The sequence below is a fragment of the Medicago truncatula genome, chromosome 3 (assembly GCF_003473485.1).
Source record: "Medicago truncatula cultivar Jemalong A17 chromosome 3, MtrunA17r5.0-ANR, whole genome shotgun sequence".
NCBI lineage: Eukaryota > Viridiplantae > Streptophyta > Magnoliopsida > Fabales > Fabaceae > Medicago > Medicago truncatula.
Window position 1 is genome coordinate 36,985,877 of NC_053044.1, and position 27,120 is coordinate 37,012,996.

Here is a 27,120-nt window from a genome sequence, read left to right on the forward strand (position 1 = left end):
TGGAGAGAAAGTGAATGAGTGAGAAATTCACTTTGTATAAGGATCATTATTAATTATTCTTTACTGTATTATATTTGCTAAACTAAGTAAGTAACTAATTTGGTTTCTAAATCAGGTTTTGGAGTGTATCTATTTGAGTATATAATGTCGAAATGTACGATAAGTACAAAATTCAGAGCAACAAATTTAATAAGTTGACAGCTGCGCATAAAAACATCTGTCTTTCACTATCCGCATGAGCATGCAAACGTGTGCTTGCCAATCAATATATGTTTGGATTTTGTGATTATTTGTTCTCTTTTACATTTCGAGTAAAGTAATAAAATTCACCATATTCATCAATGAGTGGAGTAATTTCATAAAATTACTTTTATTATCTTTCTTGTATTGATAAATAATCAAGTGATACTCATATATATGGCTGGAAACATTGAGTACTAAAATTATGTCCATTAAGAATATCACCCCTATTTAAATAGTATCATTTTTAGGAGAACTAGTCTCATGAGAATATTAATTAAATGCTATTCAAACAAAATTACAATATTGAATATGGTAATATTATATGTCATTTACTTTTTACTCTTCATTTTTCATTATAAAATAGTTAAAAAATGAAAAATAATGTTCAACATTATTTAAATTTGTTTTACTCTTCATTTCAACTCAGCTTATTTAAACATAACTGAGAAAATAAATTTATGAAACAATGGAATTTTCCATTTTCAAAAAGAAAGTGATACAATTGGATCCACCCCTTTAAGCAAATTTGAGCTAAAGTGGTGTCAATTCCTTGAACTCATCATCATCTACAATCTACAACTCTATGCACTTGTGGGGTTCACAATACTTGATCTTTTCCACTCCACCAATCGCCGCAAAAAATGCTCAACCTATATTCCATTGCATAATAAAGTTAGTTTAATTATATATATATATATATTTTTCACCATTCATTCAATTAATGTATATATCTAAATTAGTACAAAATATGTTTGAAACAATGAAATATATTTACCTCTGATGGGTCTTGTAGTGTGTAGGAAGCATCTGTTTCTTTTGGCACACTAGAAACAAGAATACCAACCCCTTGACCCCTTCTACGCAAAACCTGATTAAAATTATATCCACATTGTTAAAATACAAAAGTGAATTTTTTATTACTAAGTATTAGTTTATGGCAATGTAATTAAACTATGTAGTAAAAAAAAAAATATTACCTTGAAAGCATCCTCATCGGTTCGATCATCCCCGATATAGATTGGGAATACATCATTTGAGTTCTTGTATCCTATAGAATAGTATATAAATAACATTATACTAATTAGGACACATCATAATATAAAAAATTTAGTCAAAGTAATGCTAATTTTTCATGATTATGTACTCACTAGTACTTAGTACTACTTACCTAACGATTCCAACAAAAATTCAAGAGCCTTGCCCTTGTCCCATTTGATAGTGGGACGAATCTCAAGCACTTTTCTTCCTTGTGTTAGCTTAAGTTTTGGGTATTCATTAAGCACCAATCTAACTTTCTCAGCCAAAGGAGCCCAACTCTGAAAAAAAATGGTTATTAACTATTAAGATAAATTAATGGTACAATTTTTTTTAAGCAAAAATAATATTATACTACTAATTGAGCAATTAGAAATTATGTTGAGTACAATTATGTACCTTTTCATCAACACAACGAAAGTGCACGGACAAACAAAATTTGTTGTTCTCTACCTTAGCTCCTGAGACAGACTTTGTTTTTTCTAACAATATTTTGTACACCTGAAATTAATTATATATCATAAAGTACAAATTATTAATATCTTATATGTTGCAAAATGCCAATTTTGTGGGAATAGAGAAGAAGAAAAAATCGAACCTCGTCTATCATTGGTAGGTATTGACTTGCAGGTTGGAACAACACAGCTTTGTTAACATTACTCTGAAACAAAGTAATAAATCACAAAGCTAAGCATAAAGAACAAAAATAAGATAAAATTTTCAACACAATATTAATTAGTGAAAAAAGTTTTCTCACTTTCTCAGCACTTCGGTTTTTTGTTGGTCCCATAATGTCCATGCCATGGCTTGCTGCATAGTACAGCTCAGCTAATTTTACAAAGTTAAACACCTGAAAAAAAAAATCAAAAATTAAGAACCATAATCAATAATTATCATGATAATTTATTTTATTATTATTACATTCTAAATAATCACTTCAAAGTTATTTTTACTTTGAATAAAATGTACCTTCTCTCTGCACCTTCCTGTCACGATGGCTGTTGGGAAATTTCTTGCTATATCTTTAAGTGTTGCTCTCATCTAGTTTCATCAAAAATAACACAATCAAATTAATAAAAAAGTCACAAAATATAAATGAAATTGCATGAATGAACATAACAAAGGAAAAATAAATAAAAATACCTTTCTAGTCATGAAAGCTTTTTCTGGATCGGCAACAATAGGTGAGAGAGTACCATCATAGTCAAGAAAAAACACTATCTGTTTTCTTTTTGCACTATACAATATTTGATCAAACAATTTCAGTGCTGAAGGGTGATAAAGCTGCAAGCACAAATAATAAGAAGTCAACTAAAAATTAAAGTGTGTTAAATTTTATATATGTTACAAAAAAAAAAAAAATGGTTCTTTCTATATATGCTTACAATCCAAGAACATTTTTCCTGATTTTCTGAAGATTTGACACGAGTTGGAGAAGCAGCTCTCATTGAATCAATCCAAGCATTAACTTTACTTTCTTCTAATCTCTTAGTAAAATTCTTACGAGAAAAACCCAAAAACCCATTAATCAAAGCCATAGATTCTGGCACGGTAGCTGCACTTGGTAACACCACAGTAGAGATAAGATTGTTAATACATGACTTAAATTCTGGTGTTACTGCATTATTTTGTTTCGTCATCTTAGCAAAACAAAGGTTATGGAAGAAGAAGAAGAGAAGAAAATATTGAGTTATGTTATGGCTAATTACTCTGAAGAATGAAGAATTTATAGGAAGGAAAAAGTTGAGAAAAAAATCATACTTGGTTACTTGGCTAGCTAAGGAACGAGGTTGTGGTCAATTTATAAAGAAAAAAGGTTCAACGGCACAAACCGACGAAAAAAATAAAACTGCTACTTCTTTTCAATGGTTTATTGTACTTCTTAGCAGTTATACTAAATATGTAAATGGTAGGGCCCACCAAAACTATTTTATTGATTTTGTTTTTTCTGTGTCGTAAAAAAAAAAAAAAGAATAAATGGTAATTTTAGTTTTGGATTGTTTGAGTTGTATAAATTTCTTTTTTACTAAAATAACGACATGTATTCATTTAAATGTGACGAAACCTATAAATACGACTAAATTAAAGTGTCTCAAATATTATATGCTTCTTAGTTTATAGCATTGAAGACATCAAGTCATTGTTTAAATTGCACTTAATTGAAATTAGTATGTTAATCTGATGCACAACAAAACAGAAAATCAAAATAATGTTTTTTTTTTTTAAGAAACAAAAATGGAATATATTACTATGAACACTGTAATGGTTGAAGCACAAGACGTGCCAAAACAATCACAAAAAGATTACAACCTGTCAAAATTACATCAAAGATAGTCAATGCTCATACATAGAAGCGGGTTCGACCACCAACTATGTGTACCAAAAATAAAGACTATGTTGCTGACTTTCAACCACCACAAGGTATTTGATTTTACTTTATCTAACAATAGTGGTATAGAACTTTGACGATTCTGAAATAACCTATCATTCTGTTCTTTCCATAAAACCGAGACACACTGAAACCAAATCAAATGAAATAAGGATCGACGCGATTTCAAATCACCTGCATATTCAATAAATTGCACAAAATGAGCTGAGATAGCATGAGAATCTACCCCTTCGACACCAAGCCAAGCCCGCACCAAAGGCCACAATGCACCAAAAATTGGACAAGACAAAAATAAATGATTCACATCTTCAACCTGTCCGCATCCCATTACACAAAACCGATTTTCCACAGATATAATCCCACGTTCCACCAAATTTGATTTAGTAGGTAAACGATCCCTCAACAGTCGCCAAGCAATGATAGAAACTTTTAAAGGAACCTGTTTATGCCAAATTAACTCCATATATTGATGAACATGAGGTTGTTCCTGTGATGTCAACAAGTCATATACACCATGAACAGTATAACCAGAAATCTAATCCGACAACCACAACCACCTGTCTGTTTCTGTTTCCTGCAAAGAGACTGTCAGTAATAAAATCAAAATAATGTTGCACCAAGATGATGAACAAAACAACTTGTTCTACTAATAAAGTGAAATCATAAAAAAAAGAAAATTAAACATACATAAAAATCATTTATTTAAATCATATAACGAAGACAAACAAATTAGATCGGTGATTTAGGGTTAAAAATGGTAGATGAAGAGAGAAGTAGAGAAAAAGAGTGTATGATTATTTGGAACCTTCACGCCGTAAGTGGATCCTGTAATTTCGTGATATTTGCCATTTAAATTTGATTTGTCCTATAGTCAAGATGAATGGACTACCTGGTTTTGGAAAAGAGTACTGCTGCTCTTGATTATTTTTCTCTGAAAAGATTCGATCTTTGGTTAATGGGGCCTAATTATAATGATTTATTAAGCTCATCAATAATCTTGAGAATATGTCGTGTCCTGTGAACTTGCACGATAATAGGGTAAGAAAATTTTGGTTTTTTTCTTTCTTATAGAAATTATTTCTGGAACGGATAATGTTAAATTTAAGATTAGCAACTCTTTTTATTTTTATTTTTAAATCATATCAATATTTATATTTTAAAAGTGATGATATTCTTAAATCATGATATCAAATGGTTAATAAGTTTCATCACCATAAATTGTTAGAAAGAATCACTTTTAATTTTTAGATGGAATAATTTTTTATGAGTAATGAGTCTTCATTTATCTCCTGACCATAGAGTTTATAAGGGACCTTATTCACTAAAAATTGAAAGATTAACAACATAAAAAAGTGGTTTTTTCTTTTTCTTGAGGGAATATTTACTTTTGGTATTTGTTTGGTTGAAGAGTAAATGTGTGTCTCTTTCAAAATTACTAAATTTATCCAAGGTATTTCCTTAGAATAATATAAAGATGTGAATTTCATTCTAAGGCATTTAGAGAAAAAGATGTTTGATTAATAATATAATATTTCCATAATGGTTAGTTACACATTAGTTTATTCTTATTTTCATTGGAAACTTTATTCTCACCCTTTTCTTTAGGATTTTTTTTTTTATTCTCATGAACATTTTGTATCCTAGAATAAAATTTAATAAATTTGTAACAAATATAAGCATGTATATTTCTATCATTTTATTTTTAGGAATCTACGAAAATAAATGAACAAGCGCACCCTAAAGCAAAAATAAGGCGATAAATCCTAGGAAATTTTCTATATAAGATAAAAGAGAAGTGGGAAATTATATAAATTTTAATAAATCAAAAAAATCAAAATATCTGTTTTTATTAACAAGAAAGTAGTTTATATTTAAATAATGAAATGAGATGAGATGAGATGCCTATTTTTGAATTTTAATAAAAAGTTATTTACAGCAAAAAATAGTATAAGTTGTTGGTTGAAAGTGATCTATTATTGAATTAACAGTAAATTGATGCTTAGTTAACCGAATAAGAAATTAGTCGAATTAAGGACGGTAAAAAACGTGTTTAAACAAATTTTTCTTAAGTCTAAAGAATCTCAAATGTAAGTGGAACTAAAAATTTGACATCAAAGACTCGTGTTCCTATTTAATAGTGAAAAGTAACACAAACAATTAAAATCTAGGGAGCATGTTCAGAGAGAGAGAGAGAGAATTGTGTGGACAAAACACCGGAAAAGGTTGTGAAATATGATAAATAAGGCAAAATGTGGGGTGTAACACCATTTTCCATTTTAATTAATTTGATGAGGTTTAATATGTGCAATAATAATTATTTTTAAGATGACACTAATTTGCCTGATTGTTATTGTGTTGTCGAGAAAATAGATTGATGATGATGAATGGAAAATGTTTTGAGAGTTTGGAATAAAATGAAATAATATAGAGCTGGGGTGTAGAAAATAAGTTTTAAATAGGTGAGGAGGGAGGGAGTAAAAGGGTAGTGGGTTGAGGAGAAAAAGGTTGTCAACGAGTGACTGACCCGAATATAAATAGAATCGTAGAAATTAGAGAAGTCGGTATTGCTGAACATAGAAAGGAAAGAAGAGAAGTGCAGAGGAAGAGAGAAACCCTGAGTGCCACAAGGTCAAGCCAAACTGGAGAATTTCAAAAGATTCGAGGTAAGGGGGATAATCTTTTCATTTTAGGGTGTTATATTCTTGGTTGGGGGACTGTACATTAGTTTAATTTTGTGAATGTTGTTGTGATGATTGTGAAGAAGGGAGAATAATGATGTTTTTACTGTATTTAGAAATAGAATTATCAATGTTAGGTTAGAGTCGAAAGGAAACGTCATAGGGCAAATGAGAATCATGAAAACTAATGGTGAAAGAGAGTAGAATCGGGTGGATTAAGGGGTAATTGAATGGGTAAACTTAGAATGAAGATTAGGATCGAGTTTGGTGATAATAAGATCGAAAACATAGTCGGAGGAGGTCCCTTAAAGCAAAATCGCAGAAAAACTATGATTTCCTACACTTGTCAGGCACACACAGTCGTGCGCCCCAGCGGCACGGCCCGTGCGTGGAATTCGGCCCTAGTTCCCAGTTTTGTGAATTTTGGGAGCAAGACCGTGCTCCCAGGACGCATGATCGTGCACCCTTCCTAGACTTAGAAATACTCATTTTTATGCCTCAATAAGGTTCTTAAGACGTATAATAAAGTCCCCAAACCAATAAAATAATTGAGAGGAGTCTATTTAGGTGCTATAAAAGTAGTCTCCTAAGCCATGATGAATTTACCATATGACAAAAGTACGAGTGTTATAGGAGAACTAAGAAGAGATATGAAAAGTTGAGTAGAATATTGATGACGAGAATACGTATACTTATGATGTAGTGACGTTAATGAAGATCATGTTTATCTATAACAAAGATGAGAATAGTGACTTTTAAATTATGGTGACAATGAGACTAATGACGTTTACTCCTGATGGTGATGAGAAATGATGAGGATGAGTTGTCTTGGTGTCGTGCATATTAGGGAGAGTCTAGCATTAATATGTGAATTGTTGATGATGTGCAAATATGTATTACTTGTCGAGTATGTCTCCATGCATGCATATAGAGTTGATTCTAGGGAAAAGATAAGACTGATGGCGTTCATTCTTGATGCTGTAAAGTCCAGTAACAACTCTGACAAAAATTATGAGTAGGTGTGCTACCACTTTCATATAGGTCATATGATGGGTCCATATGCATTTAAATGATAATACTTGTACTTGATGCTTAATTTGTGAAATAGTGTGTGATGTTGAAATGTGTGATTTGTTGAGAATAACATATTGGTTGATGTTCTTATGACAACGGAATATTATCCTTATCTTTATTTTAATGATTGTGCGTGCTTTTCTTAATAATATGTTATGGTATGATTTCTCACCCCTTTCTTGTTGTTTTGTTTTCGTGGTGACTGTACTCATGGGGTACATACACTGAGGTTGAGGAAGATTAGGTGTGGGACGATTACTAAGGTGGGGATGGAAGGGCACTCTGTTCCCTTTCTTTATTTATTTAAATGTTTAAGCATGTAGTCGCTACGAGCTATGATTCTTGTAACACCTGGGTTGGGGTTGAAGTTGGATTTATTTATTTATGAGTTGAATCTTGATACTATTGTTATTTCCCTTTATGATGTTGAATAACATGAATAATTTTATTAATGCGATCGGTGAATTGTTTTCTGCTGTGAAAATTATTATTTAAAAGAAACGTTCATGTTATTGTGTGATAAATTGTAGATTTTTGTACCATCCTTTTTATTAAATATATTCTTATTATTTAATATTTACAATAGGGTGTTACATGGGGTGCCATATGCATGCAACAATGGTCCAAACTAGGCACTTCTCAACAAATTTAGCCGAATAACGACAGTCCGGACGAGTCTTTTTTTGAAGGAAGTCCGGACGAGTCTTTGTTGGCCAAGTTTATGGTCAATATGATTTCGTGTTATGCCTAATTGTCTATAAATATCACATGTAAATTTCATTTTAGACACACCCAATTAAATTATTATTTTTATTCACATTTAGCTTAATATTTCTACTTTTCGGTTACTTGTGCTTTTCTCAACTTAATAGTTCTCAAAAACCACAAAAAATTGTACTTAACACCCTTTTGGATGGATCAAATTTATAAATTGATCCCTAATAATTTTTAAAAAATTATAAGATGCTCTCCAAAAATTGTAATTTGGTTCCTAAAAACTTAAAAATTTCAAATTAATCCCTATATTTTTGCTAATCAGACCTTATTTTTTTTATTTTGAATACTAATATTTTATGAAAGTGATCTGACAAAGTTTAATAATGACGAATTTTATATCTCTATCCAAACAAGATAAAAAATATTGAAATGAAGGAAATTTAGTTGAAACATTTAATTGCTTAAAATTATAATTTGTCTAGAATTTTCAATTACTTCATCCAAATACCCTTTAAGGGAATAGATCTCTTAATCTTCAAATGAAAGTGTTCATAATGCATAGGATCTCAATCCATATATGATGATAAGACTTTTTTTTAGGGGATTATGGTCAAGACATGATCTATCCATCCTTGATTTTAACTAGTCGTCTTTTAACATGTAGTATTAGTTTTAAGTTTTAACTAGTATATATATAAAGTCGATATAAATATTAGTCTTTACAAATAAAAATAATTAAGTTATTAGCCGATAAAGGAAAACGGTCGAATTAAGGTTTAGATGATTCCCCTACAACTAAATGAAGTATGATCAAATAAAAAATTGTCATGTATGAGATGGATGAATCTTTCTGTAAGTCCACTAATGTTTACTCAAGTTGAGGGAGTGTCACAACAAGTCAAAATCATGCGGATCTTGGCAATTTAGTGTTTTGCTTGCGTTCCATGTTTGTAGTACTATACACCGAAGAAACTATCTACATGTAGGCACGAACTGAGAAAATATTATATGCGCCGATAAGAAAAACAGAAAACACCACACAATGGGAAAATCAGGTTAAACGTGAGGCGTCACATACTTCTTGCAATGGGAAGAATCACATCTCAACGATGAAAATAATCGGACGAGGTTAGATTTTATAGGTCACTATATTTTGGCCAGCAGAACAAGTTTTTTCTATAAATTAATAACGCACCTTTACATTTCATTCAACAAACATAATCAGCCAAATCATACTATTTTTGCAAATTTATCCTTCATCTTTATGTTTTACTTTTGTAATTATTAGTGTAGTAGCTCACAAAAATCTCAAGTCCGTACTTAACTTTCTTGAGGAGTTAAAAAACTCTTAGCCCAAAGACAAAGTTCTTTTCTAAGAATAATAGTTTGAAGCACAAAACAAAGTTCTTTTCAATAAATACTTACTATTCATGGAATCTTTAAAATGTGTATAAAAAAAACCTTTTTAATTCAATTTCATTTATAAAGATTAAACTATGGGATTTTCATGAGAAATTATGAATTCTAAATGGTGTTTTTTAACTATGGATACTAACTCATTGCTCATTTGTTTGTATATTGTTTTTATGTGTTTCCAATTGCATTAAGTCATGAACAAACACTATATAAGTCAGCAATGAATATGAAAACAAAATATGAGTGGACCAAACTGCTATAACTGGAATGGACTTTGGAGCCTCTTTTGAATCAAATATTTGTCGCTGTTAATAAAGAATAAGAAAAAGTCAAATAATCTGACTAAGCAAACTTTACATGTTGCTTCAAACGGAAACCAAAGATAGAAAACAAATAGCAAAAGGTTTCAAAATGGACAAAGGAAATACAGCAACTAGTCGTATAGGATGCTTTACCTAGTACATGTACTGCTTTTCTTATGTGTAAAATTTTCAGCTGTTTCCCTTCAATTTTTCGGATTTCATTTAGATGAGATAGCTTTCGATGATATTAGTGTATTCTAGATGAGAGAATGGTGGTTGAATTATTGCAATGAATTATTTAGATAAGATAGAATTATTGATTAAGAGATTGACATGAACAATGTCACCAATATCATCAAGAACTATTTCACCTAAGTGCTACCCTAATTTTTTACAATTTCCTTTACGAATATTAATTTTTTGGCCAAATTACACTATTTATTTCTTAATTTAATTTCATATAATAATCTGGTTCTTTAACCTTCTATATTTCATTTTTGTCATTTTGGCCCATTTATTTATAAATTTTTAAGTTTTAAATTTATGATTTATATGCAAACATCAATGAATGTATAAATTTAACGGTTTGGAGATCATAAAAAAATAAAATTATAGATTTAAAATTTGTAATATATTTACAAATGAACCAACAATAAAATAAAGATAAATAACCAAACAATATTATTTTTTTAAAAAAAAATTCAAACTATTATTTAAATTTTTAAAACTAAGTTAAATGACGAAGCCTTTTTGTAAATTTGATTTGATTGATTTGTGTGGGACCTGTATAAAAAGAGTAGATATTACTACTATGGTTACGTGTATCCATCGTGGCCATAGTGCAATTGGGCTACTACTTTCGGTTGGCTTATTCCATTGGGTAAGAACTAAGAACTAGGCATGAAGATCTTTTAACCTTAATAATAACAGATCAACTCTTTTTATTTTCTTTTATTTGGGACAATTATGTCTTTTATTAAGGTACAGGGAAGAGATATTTATGATAGATTGCTAAATTATTAAAAGACGGTAGATCGGGGATTAAAAATTTAAGAGCCTTCAACATGACTCCTTTAGGAAAATGGATGTGGAAAATTAAATTAGAGAGTGTTGGATTATGATATAGAGCTATGGCTTGTAGATATAGGGTGGGAGAGGGTGTGGATTTAGGAAAGGCGGTGGAGATTATTTTGTGAGGTGGTGTGAAATTAGTCATTTAGAGTTTGTCAATAGGGATCTACCGGATGAGTTTTCATTAAAAGTTGATTATCAATCAATTATGTCTAGCTACCAAGTCGATTTAACCCGACTTCGGTGAGAGAAACATAGTTATTTATCGGTTTAATTTGATTCATAGTGTGAGGAAAAAACTTTTTTTTAATTGAATTGATTTTTTTCTCCTCCTTAACAAACTTACCTAATACACATCAAAGTGGCTAATGAGCTCATTCTAAAACGAATCGTTTGAAATAATTCGATTTTGATTTTTGATAGTAACAATTTTTAGTTACACTCGGATTTTTAGGACCATTTTTTTCTAGTAACTAGAGGACTAACAAAAAACAGACCTATTACACCCCCTAATGTTACATGGCAGCATGTTGTGCCTCCTCAAACCAAATTCATAGCTGGTAAGCTCTAGAGTAGTAGTGATGCGGTCATCTTATATCACACCTTCAAAAAGGTTGAATCTTCTCTTCTTTTTTAATTTTTTTTTGTTAGGTCAATCTCCTCGTTCTCAAAGAACATTATCCCAAAATGGAAAGGGTATTCTAGGAGTACATATTATAATTTGGTAATCAACTGAATAAACTGCTAGAGCCAGGGACTATTCCTTCAGCTTATCTCATAATTAATAATAACACCAAAGGGTCCCCATCAATAAAGGAAACCCCAGTTGCTACAGAGCATATGGCTCCACACCTTGTTGCCTTTTTGTGATGGTAATTGCAAGCCACGATTCAAGATAAATGATTCACAATGGACCCACAAATCATGGCCTAGTGCCAAGCCCACTTATGCCCATCAAGCCCACTCACCTTTCAATTCCATCCACCACTCTTAACTGAGTATCCTCCACACACAACTTACATAGATTAATCTCTTGAAATTTGTGAAATTTAAATAGACAGCAAACTCTTTTTAAGAGTTTTAACGTTATTACATATTTAATATTAAATTTGAATTTAAGATCTTGGTTAAGTTAGAAGAGACTCAAACCACCTATACTCACTATAGTTTATAGTTGTGATCTTCTTAATTTCTAAACATAAAAATAAAAGGTTCAATTTGGAAAGATACAAAAAATTAGATAATGATTCTCACCACTAAATCGATCCACCGTTATTATTATTAATTTTAAAAAAAATCAAAAACACATATTTCTTTGTGTCTACCATTCATAAAATAGAGTCGTCCATTTCTTTTAAGAAATGAACATAATCACAATCCATATTTTTTAATAAACAAATTCCGTCTTATATGATTCACATCCTCTTCATTTCTTAAAAGAAATAAAAACTTTATTTGAAGATAGATGAATACAAAAAGTAGATAATATGTTCCACCACCATTAAATTCTACATTTTTTATATCTTATTTTATTTTTCAAACTTCTATAAGTATCCATTTATTTTGAGAAATTAAGATTATCATATTCGACTTTTACATAGGATCCTAATATCTAGCAGCATGCTCGATGGGTTAATTATTAATTTGGAAAATCTTGAATGGAATTCACGTGCCAAACCTTTAAAAGTTTCCTTAAAAAAAAAAACTTTAAAAGTTGGAATTTGCTATTAATAGAGCATTTGGAGCAACTTGTGTACATTTTCTTGGGTGAACTGTATATTCTCTACACGTAGATGCAAGTGCAACATCTAATCTATTAAATTGTGTAGAACTACAATGAGTAACTCTCTTTTTTATAAGAGATTTAACGCTATTACATTCTCAAATGTGTGTTTGAACTCATAACTTCTTTTTAAACTAAAAGATGACAATGATCATCTCATGTAAGCGCTCTTTAGTAAATTGTGAATATCTTAGTTACAAGTTTCAAGATTCGGTTTGGTAAATTATTTTACTTTTTTTGAACTGCAATATATTGTTCTACTTGAATATGCAAAAGATTTGGTGCCTCAAATCGTTTTAGGCGCACAAAGGAATCAATACACTAGTGAGTGACACTAATAATATTGTCATAGAAGATTTGGAATTGGATGAAAAGAGTATTATATTTTGTGCGTATAATTATGATTTATTGACCCATTTGTCTAAAGTAAAACCAATCCACTTGATAGATCTTAGATTGCTTTGATCTGTCATTTTCAAATTATTTATATAGCAAGAATCCAGTTAAATGTACTTAGTGAGATGAATAAGAACATTCTCCGAACAAAATTATTGTCATAATCTATATTATAATCAATTTTATTCCATGAAGTTATGCAATGAAATTGATAAATAAATAAATGGATGGTTCCCTGAAACTTTGTCAATAGATTACGAAGTTTCCTTCCGTTATTTGTTTATCATTATTGTAGTGCATAGAACACTAGCAAAAATGATCCCTTCAAATCTATAGTGTTTAGAGGCGTACACACAAATATAAATTTTCTCTTAAAATGTTAAATCAAATTTTTTTAACTATTAAAAAAAGTATTTTATTGTTTGTGTGGTTAAACATTATTGATTTATCTTGTGATTATGTGAGAATAACGTAACTCCATAAAAAACACATAACATTTATAATATTGCAATATTGCTACTTTAATTTACTATCTTTATATATTTTTTAATGACTTAATGATGTGTTTCGTCCTTGCAATTAGGCGTCATTTAAAAATTAGTTCCTATAATCGCTAATTCTGGCAAAGTTGGTCAAAGGACAAAATTTTAAATGATTAAACAATGTAAGAGTAAATTGCCAGGATTAGCGATTACAGGGACTAATTTTTAAATAACGCCTAATTGAAAGGACGAAACACATCATTAAGCCTTTTTTAATTTGTACCGTTTTTATAGCACTAGCTAGGTCTTGGACAAGTCATGTGAATCATGAATGTGTTCCATTGCATATCAATCACAAACTGAAGTACTAGGTTTGATTAACCTCTCCAGAAAAAAGTTTAATTAACCACTGCATCATTGCCAATGGCCCAAAAGTAGCTCATAATTGCACAATCCATTCATCATGTTTGCAAGGGAAGATTCAGAGGAAAACAACAGGTAGTGTAGCAGTGTAAATGACCCCTTCAACATGAGACAAACGACCCTTCCAGCTTATGAAATTTCATATTTTGATGAATTAATTAGGCCAAAAGATGATTTTCAAGTAGCTTAGTGCCCAGAATTTACATATTTTAAATGTAGAGAATTATGCAATGTCCTTATCAATTGAGTTAAGCTTACGGAAACGCATCAAATTTTATAACTTACATATCTCTTTTTTTCTCTCTCTAAATCTCATATTTATCTAATGAGCAATGCTATATGGTACGGTTAATTTCACGTACGAAAACTGACGAATGCACACATGTTTAGTTTTAAAGGAATAAAAAACAGATTTAGTATGCTGGAACACAAATCATGGGGTAGTAGCAATTAAAGCTTGACAATCATCACTTGAATTAATACTAAAAATATTTACTTTACGGAATACATGGTGGTACGGCATTCAAAGTGTAAGCAATAAACAGAATTCGTAGCTTTTCGTAGTTACCATCCCGTACTATCCATCATTACCCTTAACTAATATATCAAATTTTTTTTTTTTTTTAAAAATATCTCTTATCCTTTAAAATACTTTCTATCTATGTTATAAAAATCAATTTAGACAGAAAAATAATGTGTGATCACGGCATCCTTAGCTAGTGCAATTTAGCTTCCCCTGATCTATACTTTGACATTTTTCCTTTCACTGCACTGTTTGTGCTTGGAGGATTTTGTTTAATAAGGAACGAAAGATATTTGTATCTTGTCTTTTTTAATCTAAAAAGAAATTTGTATATTGTAAAAAGGAAAAGAAAATATATGCATTTATGGAGAAAGAAAATAAGGGGGGCATCTATGTTAATATCATCTACGTAAAGGATATGTGAGGCAAAGAATATAAGTGGAAAAAGTTAGAGGCATTTTCGATGATCGTAGTTTGATGGACTAACTTGTCAAGAATACTTGTGAATGAATGGTATGTTGTAGAATTTGAAACTTTGCCCCCACAAGTCTCATTAATAAAAAAAAAAAGCTATAATATAACTGGCCTTGATCAAATTGGTTTTGCTGTATGATGTTCTATATGATGTGATCTGATAATACATTTCATAAACGCAAATATTGTACAATTTATAGCACCCATATTTGACTAGACTGGACCTTTGCTCACAGCCCAACAAATTTCAATTCCAATAGCGACGCATTTTGTGCAGTTCTTATCACATGCTTATAACATGCAAATATGTTTTTTTTTAAAGAAACATGCAAATTTGTGGGAAGTAGAGTTCAAATTCTGCCTGAAAAAAAAATCTTCGGTTAAACTTTATTTACCTCCCGATCGAATAATTAAGACTCTCTTTTATGGAAAATCACAAGACTAAGACTAAAAACGAGACAAAAAATCCTTACATATGGTACACGTGAGCAAAAGGATCAGAAACCCCTTTCGAATATCCACAATAAATAATTTTATTTAATTTTTGAACAATATATTCCATCAAAACAAACTAAAAAAACGGATAAAATAATTGAAGAAAATATCCTGCATTATAATGTAGAATATTGAGCAAATAATAAATGAGAAGTGCTATACATACGGCACAACTCTTTACCCTCACGACAATACACCACACACAAATCATGCGGATGGCAAAAAAAAAGTGGCTGAAAATAAATAATTAATAAAATGAAAAACGATTCATCAAACGGCTTAAGATATGTCGTGTGCCTTCGTGCTTGTCACTATGTCGTGCTATCAAGCATTTTTCATAATAAAAATGAAAGATGGGAAGATGTATATTTCCCTCTCCAATAGAAGCATAGGCAATGGGCTTGCGTGACGCCATCTTATGGCTTGATCAATTGGAACTATCAAAGGTGCAAATTGAGCTTGATTGTAAGTTAGTAGTGGGTATCATATTTGATAGGTCCAATAATCGGTCAAAATTTGATAATATTATGTTTGGTGTAGATCACTATTGTGTCATTTTCTAAACTTTAAGATACGTTTTGCCTAAGATAAATAAATTGTGTCGTTCATAGCCTAACAACAGACCCGTTCATGGGAATTTGGTGGCTTAGGGGTGAACCTACAATTTAAATTTTTATATTGTTAAAATAATTTGCTGGAAGATGATAGTTTTTACTGCGTTAAGAAATTCTCTAACAAAAACATCAAATTTCATATAAAAAACATTGAGTTTTTTATTTAATATTCAAATACTCGTACAAAACAATTCCTACAAGCATTTCTAGATAGAGTCACATTAATAATAGTGTCTACATTAATATATTTTATCATATCTATCTCAATACGTAAAATGGCTACCAAGTTTTTTTTTTTTTTGACGAAGGGGTTTGGGATGGTGGAAGACTATGAATTTGAACTCCATTTACAACATCTTAATAAATTATAAATGAGTCGACGAAGAACTTACTAACAACCACCTCCTTTTAGAATTTAACTAATTTTTTCGGCTTAATAAACCCTGATTCTTTATGTTGGGCCTAAATTTTGTACTTATTTTGTGGGGCTTAGGATGGTCGCTCTATTCGCCCTGTCTCAGATACGGTTCTGCCTAACGAGGGTATCAAAGTTGTATGTTTGTCACCAAATTTTTGGTTTGATTTCATGTTGTATGTCTACTATTGTGATGAATCAAATAATATGAATTTTAGTTGGTAAAAAACAGATTTGTATACCTCAATGGATGGATTATCAAGCCAATCACTGAACGACAAGCTCAAATAGGTTGGTGCCCTGCCATGATATAAACCAACTACAATACAAATTTGTAATTGATAAATCTGTGTTAATTGTGAGAATAATGTACATTCATAATTACTATATTTCGTTGTTTGTTAGTAAGTTATGTACTATATGTCAACCTTATTTTATAGTAATAATTACTTTACATCACGGAAAGTGAAAAGTAGTTAATGATATGCATGTTGCTATATTGAAATGAAATGATTATTCAGTTTTCACAGCCCCAAAAGCTCCCAAATTGGTGTAAGAGTTGTTTCTAGTTAGTTAGTGTGTGTATGAGGTAGTTGGACAGTTCCCAGCATGATCATTGTAGGATATCATTTGTGTACCATTAAGGTACTAATAGTATATATCATTGACCAATTAGAGTGTGCCACCTACCAATATTACTTTATAGATGCTTTATTTGATGTATTTTTTTAAAGGATGTGCCACATGGCACATTCTAATTAGACAATGATATATACCATTATTGTACACAAGTGCTATTTGATCATTGTATTAGAAAATTTATAGTAACGTGTGATTCAACAGCGTTAATATTCCATGGAGTATATTGTTTTGCTGTGAGACATGTTTTATAGCAGCAAAATGCGTCACGAGCTCATGGAAATGCTGATAGTTGTCTGGCTCGAAAGTCGATAGACTAGCAGCCTGTCCTAAGATTTTTGGTGTCCAGGGCGAAACAATAAAATTGTGCCATTTTAATTATTTTAATTTTAATTTTTTTTGAATTTTTTGTTGCAAAAGATTCATTTATAATTAAAGTTCTCTAAAAATATATTTTCAATGGAATTAATCAAAACGAATTAAAAAGAAATATATCTATGTAGCACTAACTACTAAGTAAAAATAATAATTTTGATGTCCATTAAAAAAATGGTGCCCTGAACTACCGCCCTCCCTCAGAGCCACCCCTGGACTAGCTCAGTCGAGTCAATTTTTTATGTGGACTAAATTGATTAGGGTCAATTGAACTTTGTCTTATTTTGTTATCATCCGGTCATTAAAAAATACGAGCTAATGGGTGGTCCATCAGACCTAATCCATTTTGACAACTCAGACAATATGTAGTATTAGTATATTTAGTCTATGAATTTGTTAAACAACATTCATCGTACCCTTTCTTAAAAAAAAAAAAAAAAAACATTCATTATGCCCCTTTACCTTAACAATACAAGGGTACTCTGTACCTACCTCATAATAGAAAAGCATTTATATCATACCCTTGTACTCTTGTTTAGTATCATTTCTCTTTCTATCATATCTCTTGTATGCTTTAACAATACTTATCCTTTGAATATGTCATGGTACCGTATAAGCCCTCTTAATAAAATAGATTATATCAATTAAGGAAGGCATGAGATAAGCTATTTAGCCATTTAAACTTGGTTAGGGGCTAATATTACAATGAAAATTAAAAATAAGGTTCTAAGAGATAATTTATTTCACAAATGTGCCAGATGGAGTACTAAATCATCTATGGAAGTTAGCAAAAAAAAAAATACACCACAACCCCCTCCCCTACATGCGTAAGGGTATTTTTGGTTAAACAGAAAGAGATAGATTTTAATGGAAGTGAGGGGAGAGGAGAAGATGTGTTTTAATTTAATATACCTTTGGTTCAAAAGAGGAGAAAGGGAGGGGAATCATTTTAAACAAACATATGTTTCGTTCATAAGGGGAGGAATAGTAATAAAAAAAAAAATCATTGTAATAATGAAACCAAAAAAAATTAGAAAGCTTACGCGGAACAAAAAAAACCCATAAACAGTAACAAAAATACCGAGCAAAATTTTGTCATCTCTAAATCCACCAAATTTGGAGGAAACAAAAACCGGCTCCATATCCTCTCACGTTCCCTTCCCTTCCCTTACTAAAAAAATTGGAAAATGATGGATATAGCGACAAAATATATCAAGAATTTTTCACGAACGTTTTTTATTGGTTGGTTAAACCATGACCCAGTGACGGATGCATGTGTTGTGTGGTGTGGGCTTGTCCCTACACAAAATATTTTAATTTTTATTTTTAAGTAATATAATATAGTAATAGTTGACATTTAGACCAAATAACCTACACTTATAACACAATATTTCTATCCTGGCCCACACTTAAATCACACTTGACACAACAATACAACCTTGTTTCCTAATATATATTTAATGCTTCCAATTAATATATATATATAGTACCCCCACTTTTCAAAATTTCTAGATCCGTCACTGCCATGACCCAACCTGTTTTCCATAAATTCCAGAGTTGAAGCGTTTCTCTTTTTCTTATACGCAAGACACGTCGGCTTCGTGAATTTCTCGGGAAGGAATCTTCGCTATGTATAACACTGTTAAAAAAAATTAAACCAAAAAAGGTTCGTTTAAAACGTCTCATTCCCTCCCATTTAAAAACCCAAAACTGTACTAACCCTAAATAAATAATTCAAATAAAGCAAAAGCAAATAAAGGAAGGGGGAAGAACCTAGCTATTGTTCAGAACTTGAAATCGTACCATGCATTTCATTTATGGTGTCCATCACTAATGATCCTTTGGCATATTGTTGTAGTGTAAAAAGTTGGACAGTGACCTTTGGAATTCAGTGGTGAAGAAAAGATAATCCAATCTAATATCGACTAGGCATGTACAAACATGCACACATTATTAATCTCACATAAGCATGTTCTCAGCAGTTATAGTCCTAGATTTAGAGTTTCTTAGATAAATTAGTGTAGAGTAATCAGTTATATTTCTATAAGTTTACGATGTTTCATTTATTAAACTAAATATTTTTACATTCCACTCATTCATTATATTTATGTAAGCATGTTATTATTATTTTTACTGATTCAAAAAAAATTATTGAAACTAAGATGATTAATTTTTGGTGGTTTATTAAGAGGTAAAGTAGAAAAAAAAATGATTAAATTTTATTCTCTTATTTGCTTTAGTAGAAGATGAGATTAATTATTAACGGAATACATATATCTATAAAATTACTCCTAGTTATTTAGTATTTGTTTTTCTTTATCACGTGGTAGTGAATCATTGTTTAAGTTTTATTATATCAAAATTTTGTTTCAATATGTGTTTATTCTCCGCTGATTTTTTATTAGTAAAGTTAAGCTCGATATCTTGAAAAAAAAAAAAAAAAGTTAAGCTCGATACTTCATAGTTTACAACATTAACATACATTGTGCATTAACCATTTATACTAGACGATCTGTTGAGCTTTTAAGCTCAACTCAACTGTTTATTTATTTTTTGTGATAAAGCTCGACTATTTTACTATATATATGATATATCAATTGAACAATACAATATACATGTATCATTAACTTTTTCATAATTTTACACACTACTCATCATGCACTTTTATTTAGGTTTTTTTTTTTTTTTTTCTACAACTGTTTGTCATAATATATAAGGATTGAATTTAAGATTTCATCAAAACTATTCATTTTTTTTAATTATTTTTTTCATGATAAAAAATGGTTTATGATAGAATATTATGACTTGATTGTTGTCGACCGCACTTAGTGGGTTAAGACTTGATTATTTAAATGGTTTATTTCTTTTTCCATCAAATCTATTCAAATTATTATTTATTTTTTTATCCATGTAGTCGACTACACTTAGTATGATAAGGTTTGATTGTTGTTGTTATGACTAAAATATTCTTTATATTTTGGTACATGAATATTCAATTTTGATGTACTCTAATAACAATTTTGATGTAACTATAATAAGGCACATAACCACATCATATATGTTCATGGATTTGGCTCTTCCATAGTGTGTAATTAACAAAGTGGAAAAATCAATAGATTCGTAAATATAGCTCACATGGGTAACATAAACATTTGATACGTAGGAACGCATATTTGAAATCGCAATTCTTTACTTCTTACTCGTTAGTGTGTAAATTTGGACTCTTTCAAACCAAAAAGGAAATAAAAGTGAAAAGTCTGTTTCTTTTTTCACCCTATGAGGTTCTCACGCGCCCTATACAGTTCAAATTTTAAAATCCGAACTACGTAAAAACCCATAAAACCTCCGAAAACACGTTGAAATATTTAGGATTTTAGAATCCGAATAGGGTGCACAAGAAACTCATAGGGTGGAAAAAATAATGACCAAGTGAAAATCAACTGTTAACATTTTGATATGGGCCAAATCTAAAGGGTTACTAATTATGTTGGGCCAAGTAATGGCTGTCAAGCCCATTTCAGCAGGAGGTGTTAGGATGAAATACTATAGATTTATGTAGAATAAAAGGAAAATTGATTTCACCATTTAAAAAAAAAACAGGGAAATCGATTTCAAACTACGAAAATGGTTTATCATCAATCAATGCATAAATACGACATATGAAAGTCAATGTAAATAGTGAAGTAAATTTGCAGAAATTTCTTATTCTTTATCTGGATTTGACCCTGCTTGAAAGGATCCCTCAGTCTTGCAACTTATATTCAATAATTATTTTGTCCAAGTTCTCAGTATTGATGAACACCCAACTTTTAATGCACCCATGACACTTGATTAATCATGTGAAATAATATATGATTAATTCAGTTGAGTAGATAGATAATTCAATTAACATTAAAAAATATGATTAATTCATATAGTTGAATTAATCATAATTTTTGTTGGAAGTTAAATTAGTCATATACTCAATTGAATTAATCATATTTTTTAACGTGATTAAACATGTGTTGTGTAGGTGTGCCGAAAATTAGCATCCAAGTATTATTAGTGTTCTAGAGATATCCGTTAGCATTAATGAGATCCATCTTTTGAAAAAAAAAATACTAACAAAAGTGGTATGACCTTTGCACTAGGTTTGTTTCTAGAGAAAAAGAGAAGAGATAAGTAAACATTTCTTCTATTTGTGCAGGAGATAAGTTAAATAGAGAAATATGAGAAACCAATTTTCAACTTTTTTATTTCTTTCTTGCACGACAAAGAAAAGGGAAAGAAGAGATGACTGATCTATCCTTTGGCATTAATGAGATATATCTCTCTTTGTGTGTGTGTATATATATATATATCATATCACATGAGAATGACATATTTATATGAAAATGGAAGGAATGAAACTTAAATATATGATCAAAATAGATTGTCTATATTAAAAATCTTATTTTAAATAACACATTTTCATTTCCACACTCAATCCAATATGTGAACCTTTTACCTTCTCATCTTCTCCAATCCACCATCACTGTCATCATCATCATCGTCGTCGCCGTCGTCATCATCGTTGCTGTCAAAAAGGTTCCACCTGATTGGTCTACCATTGAATCAATAATCCTTACTATTTGAATCTTATATGGTAAGCAATACAGTGTTCGGTTTTTCTCTCTCTCATCAAAATTGACAATTTTACCAATTTATAAATCAACTATATAATTATTGAAATTTGGAACTTAATCTCTTTGAACCAACAAAATTTGCAATAGAATAAATTTATAGTTTATTCATGAATTAAAACCATTGAGATATCTTGAGTTTCATGAATGGATGCAACAACATGTAGAACGTTAATTAGTTTTAGGGTTATCGGGATAAGAAGTGATTTTATCCATGAGTTTCTTAACCTATGCAATTAACTATTCTTCTTTTATCTTTAATGAATATTCCTTCCTGTTCTTCGTCAAGGTGGAAATTCAGCAGTAAGATTGAGATTTCGTATGATTTGAAATTCTGACGGTTTAGGGTTATTGTAAATGATGATGGATTTGAGAAGATGAGAAGGTAATAGGTTCACATATTGGATTGAGTGTGGAAATGAACATATGTTATTTAAAATGAGATATTTAACCTGGATCGTCCAATTTGATTATATGGTTGAGATTCATTCCTTTCATTCTCATATGTGTGTGAGTGTGAGTGTGTGTGTGTGTGTGTGTGAGAGAGAGAGAGAGAGAGAGAGAGAGAGAGAGAGAGAGAGAGAGAGAGAGAGAGAGAGAGAGAGAGAGAGAGAGAGAGAGAGAGAGAGAGAGAGAGAGAGAGAGAGAGAGAGAGAGAGAAGGGTCATACGGCCATAAGATAAGGAATTAAAAAAATAAATATGCCTTTCGTATCCTTTCCTCGTTCGACCCTACCCGTGATTTCTATCCAATCCGCATTTTTATTGGCCAATAACTATTGTTTCAGTTCGTATTCTTAAAAAAAACTATTCGTTTGGTTAAAACATATTTTTCATTATTTATCTTTTACTTAATATTTGTTTTGGTCTTTAATCTTACAAACTCACTAGGTATATAACTCGTGCGTTGCACGGGCTTGATTATAATGTATTTTTGAATACACTGTAAATAACAAATTTTATTGATCTGTTGAACTTTTTTATTTAAAAAGAATGATTGTCAAAATATTTTAAATTTTTTTTCACACATCAAGTAAATATATAATATAGATAATGTGTCACCCATGTATTTTAGAAATCAGTAGAATTATTATAGTAAAAACTTCATTTATTCTCTCTTTTCTCTGGTTTAGTTTATATCTTACTTTTCTCCTTTATTTTAATATATTTTAAATTTTAGAAAAAATTGTCGATATTCAATTATAATTTGATATTCTTAAATTTTTATTCTAACTTGAGTCAAATAAATGATTTTATTTAAAAATTCAAATGAAATAACACAATTTATAAAAAGATCAAATGTTTTCATATGTATCATTGCATGGTTTTTAGTAAAAATATTACTCCTTACACTTTTTTTAAAGTGTCGTTTGATTTTTGATTATAAAATAAACATAAAAGTTTGTAATTTATAATTAAAATAAGGATTTTATAGAGTTGACATATAAGTAATACAATTTTATCTCTAAAAAAGAAAAGCATTAGAGTTTTATAAAGATAACACATAATTAAGAAGACGGTTTAGTTACGAATTAGAGAAATTCATACATGAATGAACTCAAGAATAACATGTGAATGAAATGTCTATCCTTAACTAATTAGAGAATTTAAAGGATTAGTACTTAATATCTATATTTTGTTACCTGCAATAATAATTTGATAAAGAGTTTAAATTCTATAAATAAGATGACTAACATGTTAAAAAAAATTAAAAAACAAAATAGAAGAACAATTCAGATGAAAAAAACAAAAGACTCTATGAGTGTTAAAAAAAATAAGAAAGAGTGAAAGTCATAAGACCCATCAATTTTATTGGCGAGATAGTTTGGAAAAAATAAAAAATTTATTGGATAGAGAGATATTGTATGAGAGAAAAGAAGAAGCATCAAATTGAGAGAGAGAGAGAGAGAGAGAAAAATGTAGAAATTTATTAGTAAATTAAAATTAGAGTATAATGCGAAAAAAACAATATTTGGTAGGTGAAAAAAACGAAATTGGATCATCTGCAGCACTTTCTCTCCTGCACTCCCTGCTGCCCTTTTATGTTTCTATCTCTCACATGATTTCTCTCTCTCTCTCTCATTATTACTTCTTCCCTTTTTATTTATGATTTCTCTCTCCTCACACACAAAATCACAACAGCAGCACGTCCTGCCGCTGCAGAGGATCCATATCCGAAAAAAACATATGCGGGTACGTAGTGGAAAGACATGTAAACTACTACTTTATAGGATCCTAAGCAAACTACTACTACAACGTGTAACTTGGATAATTTCCTTTGCCCTTCTCTATATATCATATTTTAAGGCCATTATTCTCTATATCTCTCAACTCTTTGTCTTTCCAATGGCCTGTAGATTTTCATTCCTAGTTGAATGAATAGAAATATAAAGGGTGGGAATAAACAGAGTTAGGTTTGTGTCAAAAATCACTAATCTGTGACTACCACATGAGTCAAAGAGAAATGAAGAGTGAGGGATCAATTGGACACTCTCTGGTGAGAGAAAACCCACATGATATCTTCTAATTCTTGCTGAAATCATTAAGAAAATTGGTATTATAGAAAAAAAAATCTCAAAATCATATACATTTTTCTTCTTGAATGGAGAAAGTAAAGTAAAATAATGCGTGCGTCAAAATTCAAAGGCCATAATTTCGATTAAATGAATTTTATAACTATGATTGACTGTCTCTTCAGTTGTGTCTGAACCATACATTGAATGTTTAGAGTTGTGGACTTTAAATCATATCCACATAGCACTATAATCAATTTGTTTATTATTTGGCATATTTTTTCATGGAAGTTTCTGAAACGTTTACATCATCGTTACATTTACTTGAATTTTTTATTAGAAAACTATTTGGAAGTTACTAATTAATTATTATAAAGTAAAGATAAAAGTTTATAATTTCTAAAAAAAAAATAAGGAGTTTTATAAAATTGAAATGTAAGTTATAGAGTTTTATCTCTAAAAAAGATAAGCTGCATAAATTGAACTGTTCATTAAAATAAATATTTTTCAATGGCATGTATGATCGACTCATTTGGCAATCACATTGCATTTTTTATTCTTGTAAAAAAAACATTGAATTTTTTATCTTCCTACCCAGTTAATAATTCTATGACAAAAATCCATTAAAAAAAACTCTATGACAAAAATATATTGCTAAATTGCTTAAGGAGTTCAAATCACTTACAACTTGAATTAATTGATTGTTGATGTTAGGATTCCCTTTTTTTTAGCAAAGGATTCTCTTTCTATCACATCACATATTAGTAAAAAGAATATACATAAGTATAAAGAGTAACCCATGAGATGGCCTGCCCGTGATAAAGTTAAACATCAGTTTAATTTTTTTTAAACAATAAAAAATTGTTAAACACAAAATTAGTGTAGTAAAATATGGTATATAAAATCACATATGATAGGAAGAATGTGCATTGATCAAGTGTTGGTAATCTCATGACTAAGAGATTCTCGAAGTCCCAATTTTATCGATTAAGAATGAGATCCAAATCTGAAAATTAAAGCTTAAAAATTATTATTGTTCAAATTATACGTATAGTATAAATAAAACTGGAGATGAAAAAAAAATCATGCGACCGTCTTACATTGTTGCTTAAGATGCATGCATGATGAAGTTGCTAGCTTTTCCTTATTCTGGTTTTGCATGAGAAATCTCCAAAAATAATTCAATATTCCTAGTCTTATGCCCGCAAAAGAAAGAACAACTTTTAAAAATACATCCTTTTACTCGCCTGGTTACAACATAGAGAGTAAACTCAAAAACTATATTGCTAATTGCCAAATACACCAACCGAAACTTAGAATTAAGAACCACCGTGTTTTCTCTTGGAGAAGGTACAATATATACTATGAAATCCATAGATAATGATTTATGTCATGGTAAATGTAAAAACTTTTTGATTGCAAAAATTATGCACGTTAGAATTCATAGAGTCTAGCAATTAAATTAGCCATTTCAATTAAAAGAGTTATAAAGGAGTGATTTAAATGTTATGTTATTATGAATGATTAAAATATGAGGCAATTGTTTGAGGGAGAGACACATAAGAAAAGTAGGAGAATGCTTAAGATTAAAAATGGGATATTGGTGAACTGACAAATAAGCAACTTGTACCTTAGAATACATGGATGAAACTAATGTAAAATATATAACAAAAAAATGGAAACAAACGGAAGAAGAAATAGTGAAGGGACATAAAAAAAAACGTTGAAGAACATTAACATTTTTTGTGTGATGGCGGTTACTAATTAATTATGAGAAAATGGAAGAGTGGGTAACGGTTACTTAGTAATAGGAAAAGTGGATGCAAAATGTGATTAGAAGAAAAATAATGGAGAAGCTAGCATAGAATGAGTGAGTAAAGAATTAAAATTATTGTACATGAAAGGGGGCATTTGTGAAGTGACACACATAAGTAAAGTGTAGCTTAGAATGAGAGAGAATGCATGTAAAGAAATAGTTAGAAAGGGAGGCATTAGTAAGATGACACATAAGCAATATGTAGGTTAGAATACATGTATATATAGATAGATAGATAGATAGATAGATAGATATAGACAGATAGATAGATAGATTGTTACATGCATTAAATTATCAATTAAAATTCATGTGATAATAGAAAAATTGTTAGTTCAACAAGTTTTTTTAGTCATTCCAAGAGTTTTATTTTTGGCCATATGTTCACAATCACCTCATAAGTAAATGTTATCTTGTGCCCTTAAATCACAATATAACAAGTTAAAAATAGAAGTATTTTTTTAAAACTTGTGTGTTCAATGTTGTGAATGTTTAATTATTTATATTTTCAATACAAAATTTATTGTTTTTTTTTTTATTTTTTTAAATTCCTTATCTTATGCCCGCATGACCCTTTAAGATAATCGTAT

General features: G+C 30.1%; 1 protein-coding gene across 1 annotated transcript; it reads right to left on the bottom strand.

Moving 5' to 3' along the window:
• Positions 1–634: 634 nt before the first annotated feature.
• Positions 635–3,061, bottom strand: LOC25489430 (probable trehalose-phosphate phosphatase J). Its single transcript, XM_013605415.3, has 10 exons — positions 2,664–3,061; positions 2,422–2,562; positions 2,248–2,319; positions 2,036–2,128; positions 1,877–1,939; positions 1,678–1,779; positions 1,412–1,559; positions 1,221–1,291; positions 1,019–1,111; positions 635–893 (listed from the first exon to the last, which is right to left on the bottom strand). The coding sequence occupies exons 1-10, from the start codon at positions 2,916–2,918 to the stop codon at positions 825–827; spliced, it is 1,107 nt and encodes a 368-aa protein (XP_013460869.1). The 5' UTR covers positions 2,919–3,061; the 3' UTR covers positions 635–824.
• Between the last annotated feature and the right edge of the window lie 24,059 nt (positions 3,062–27,120).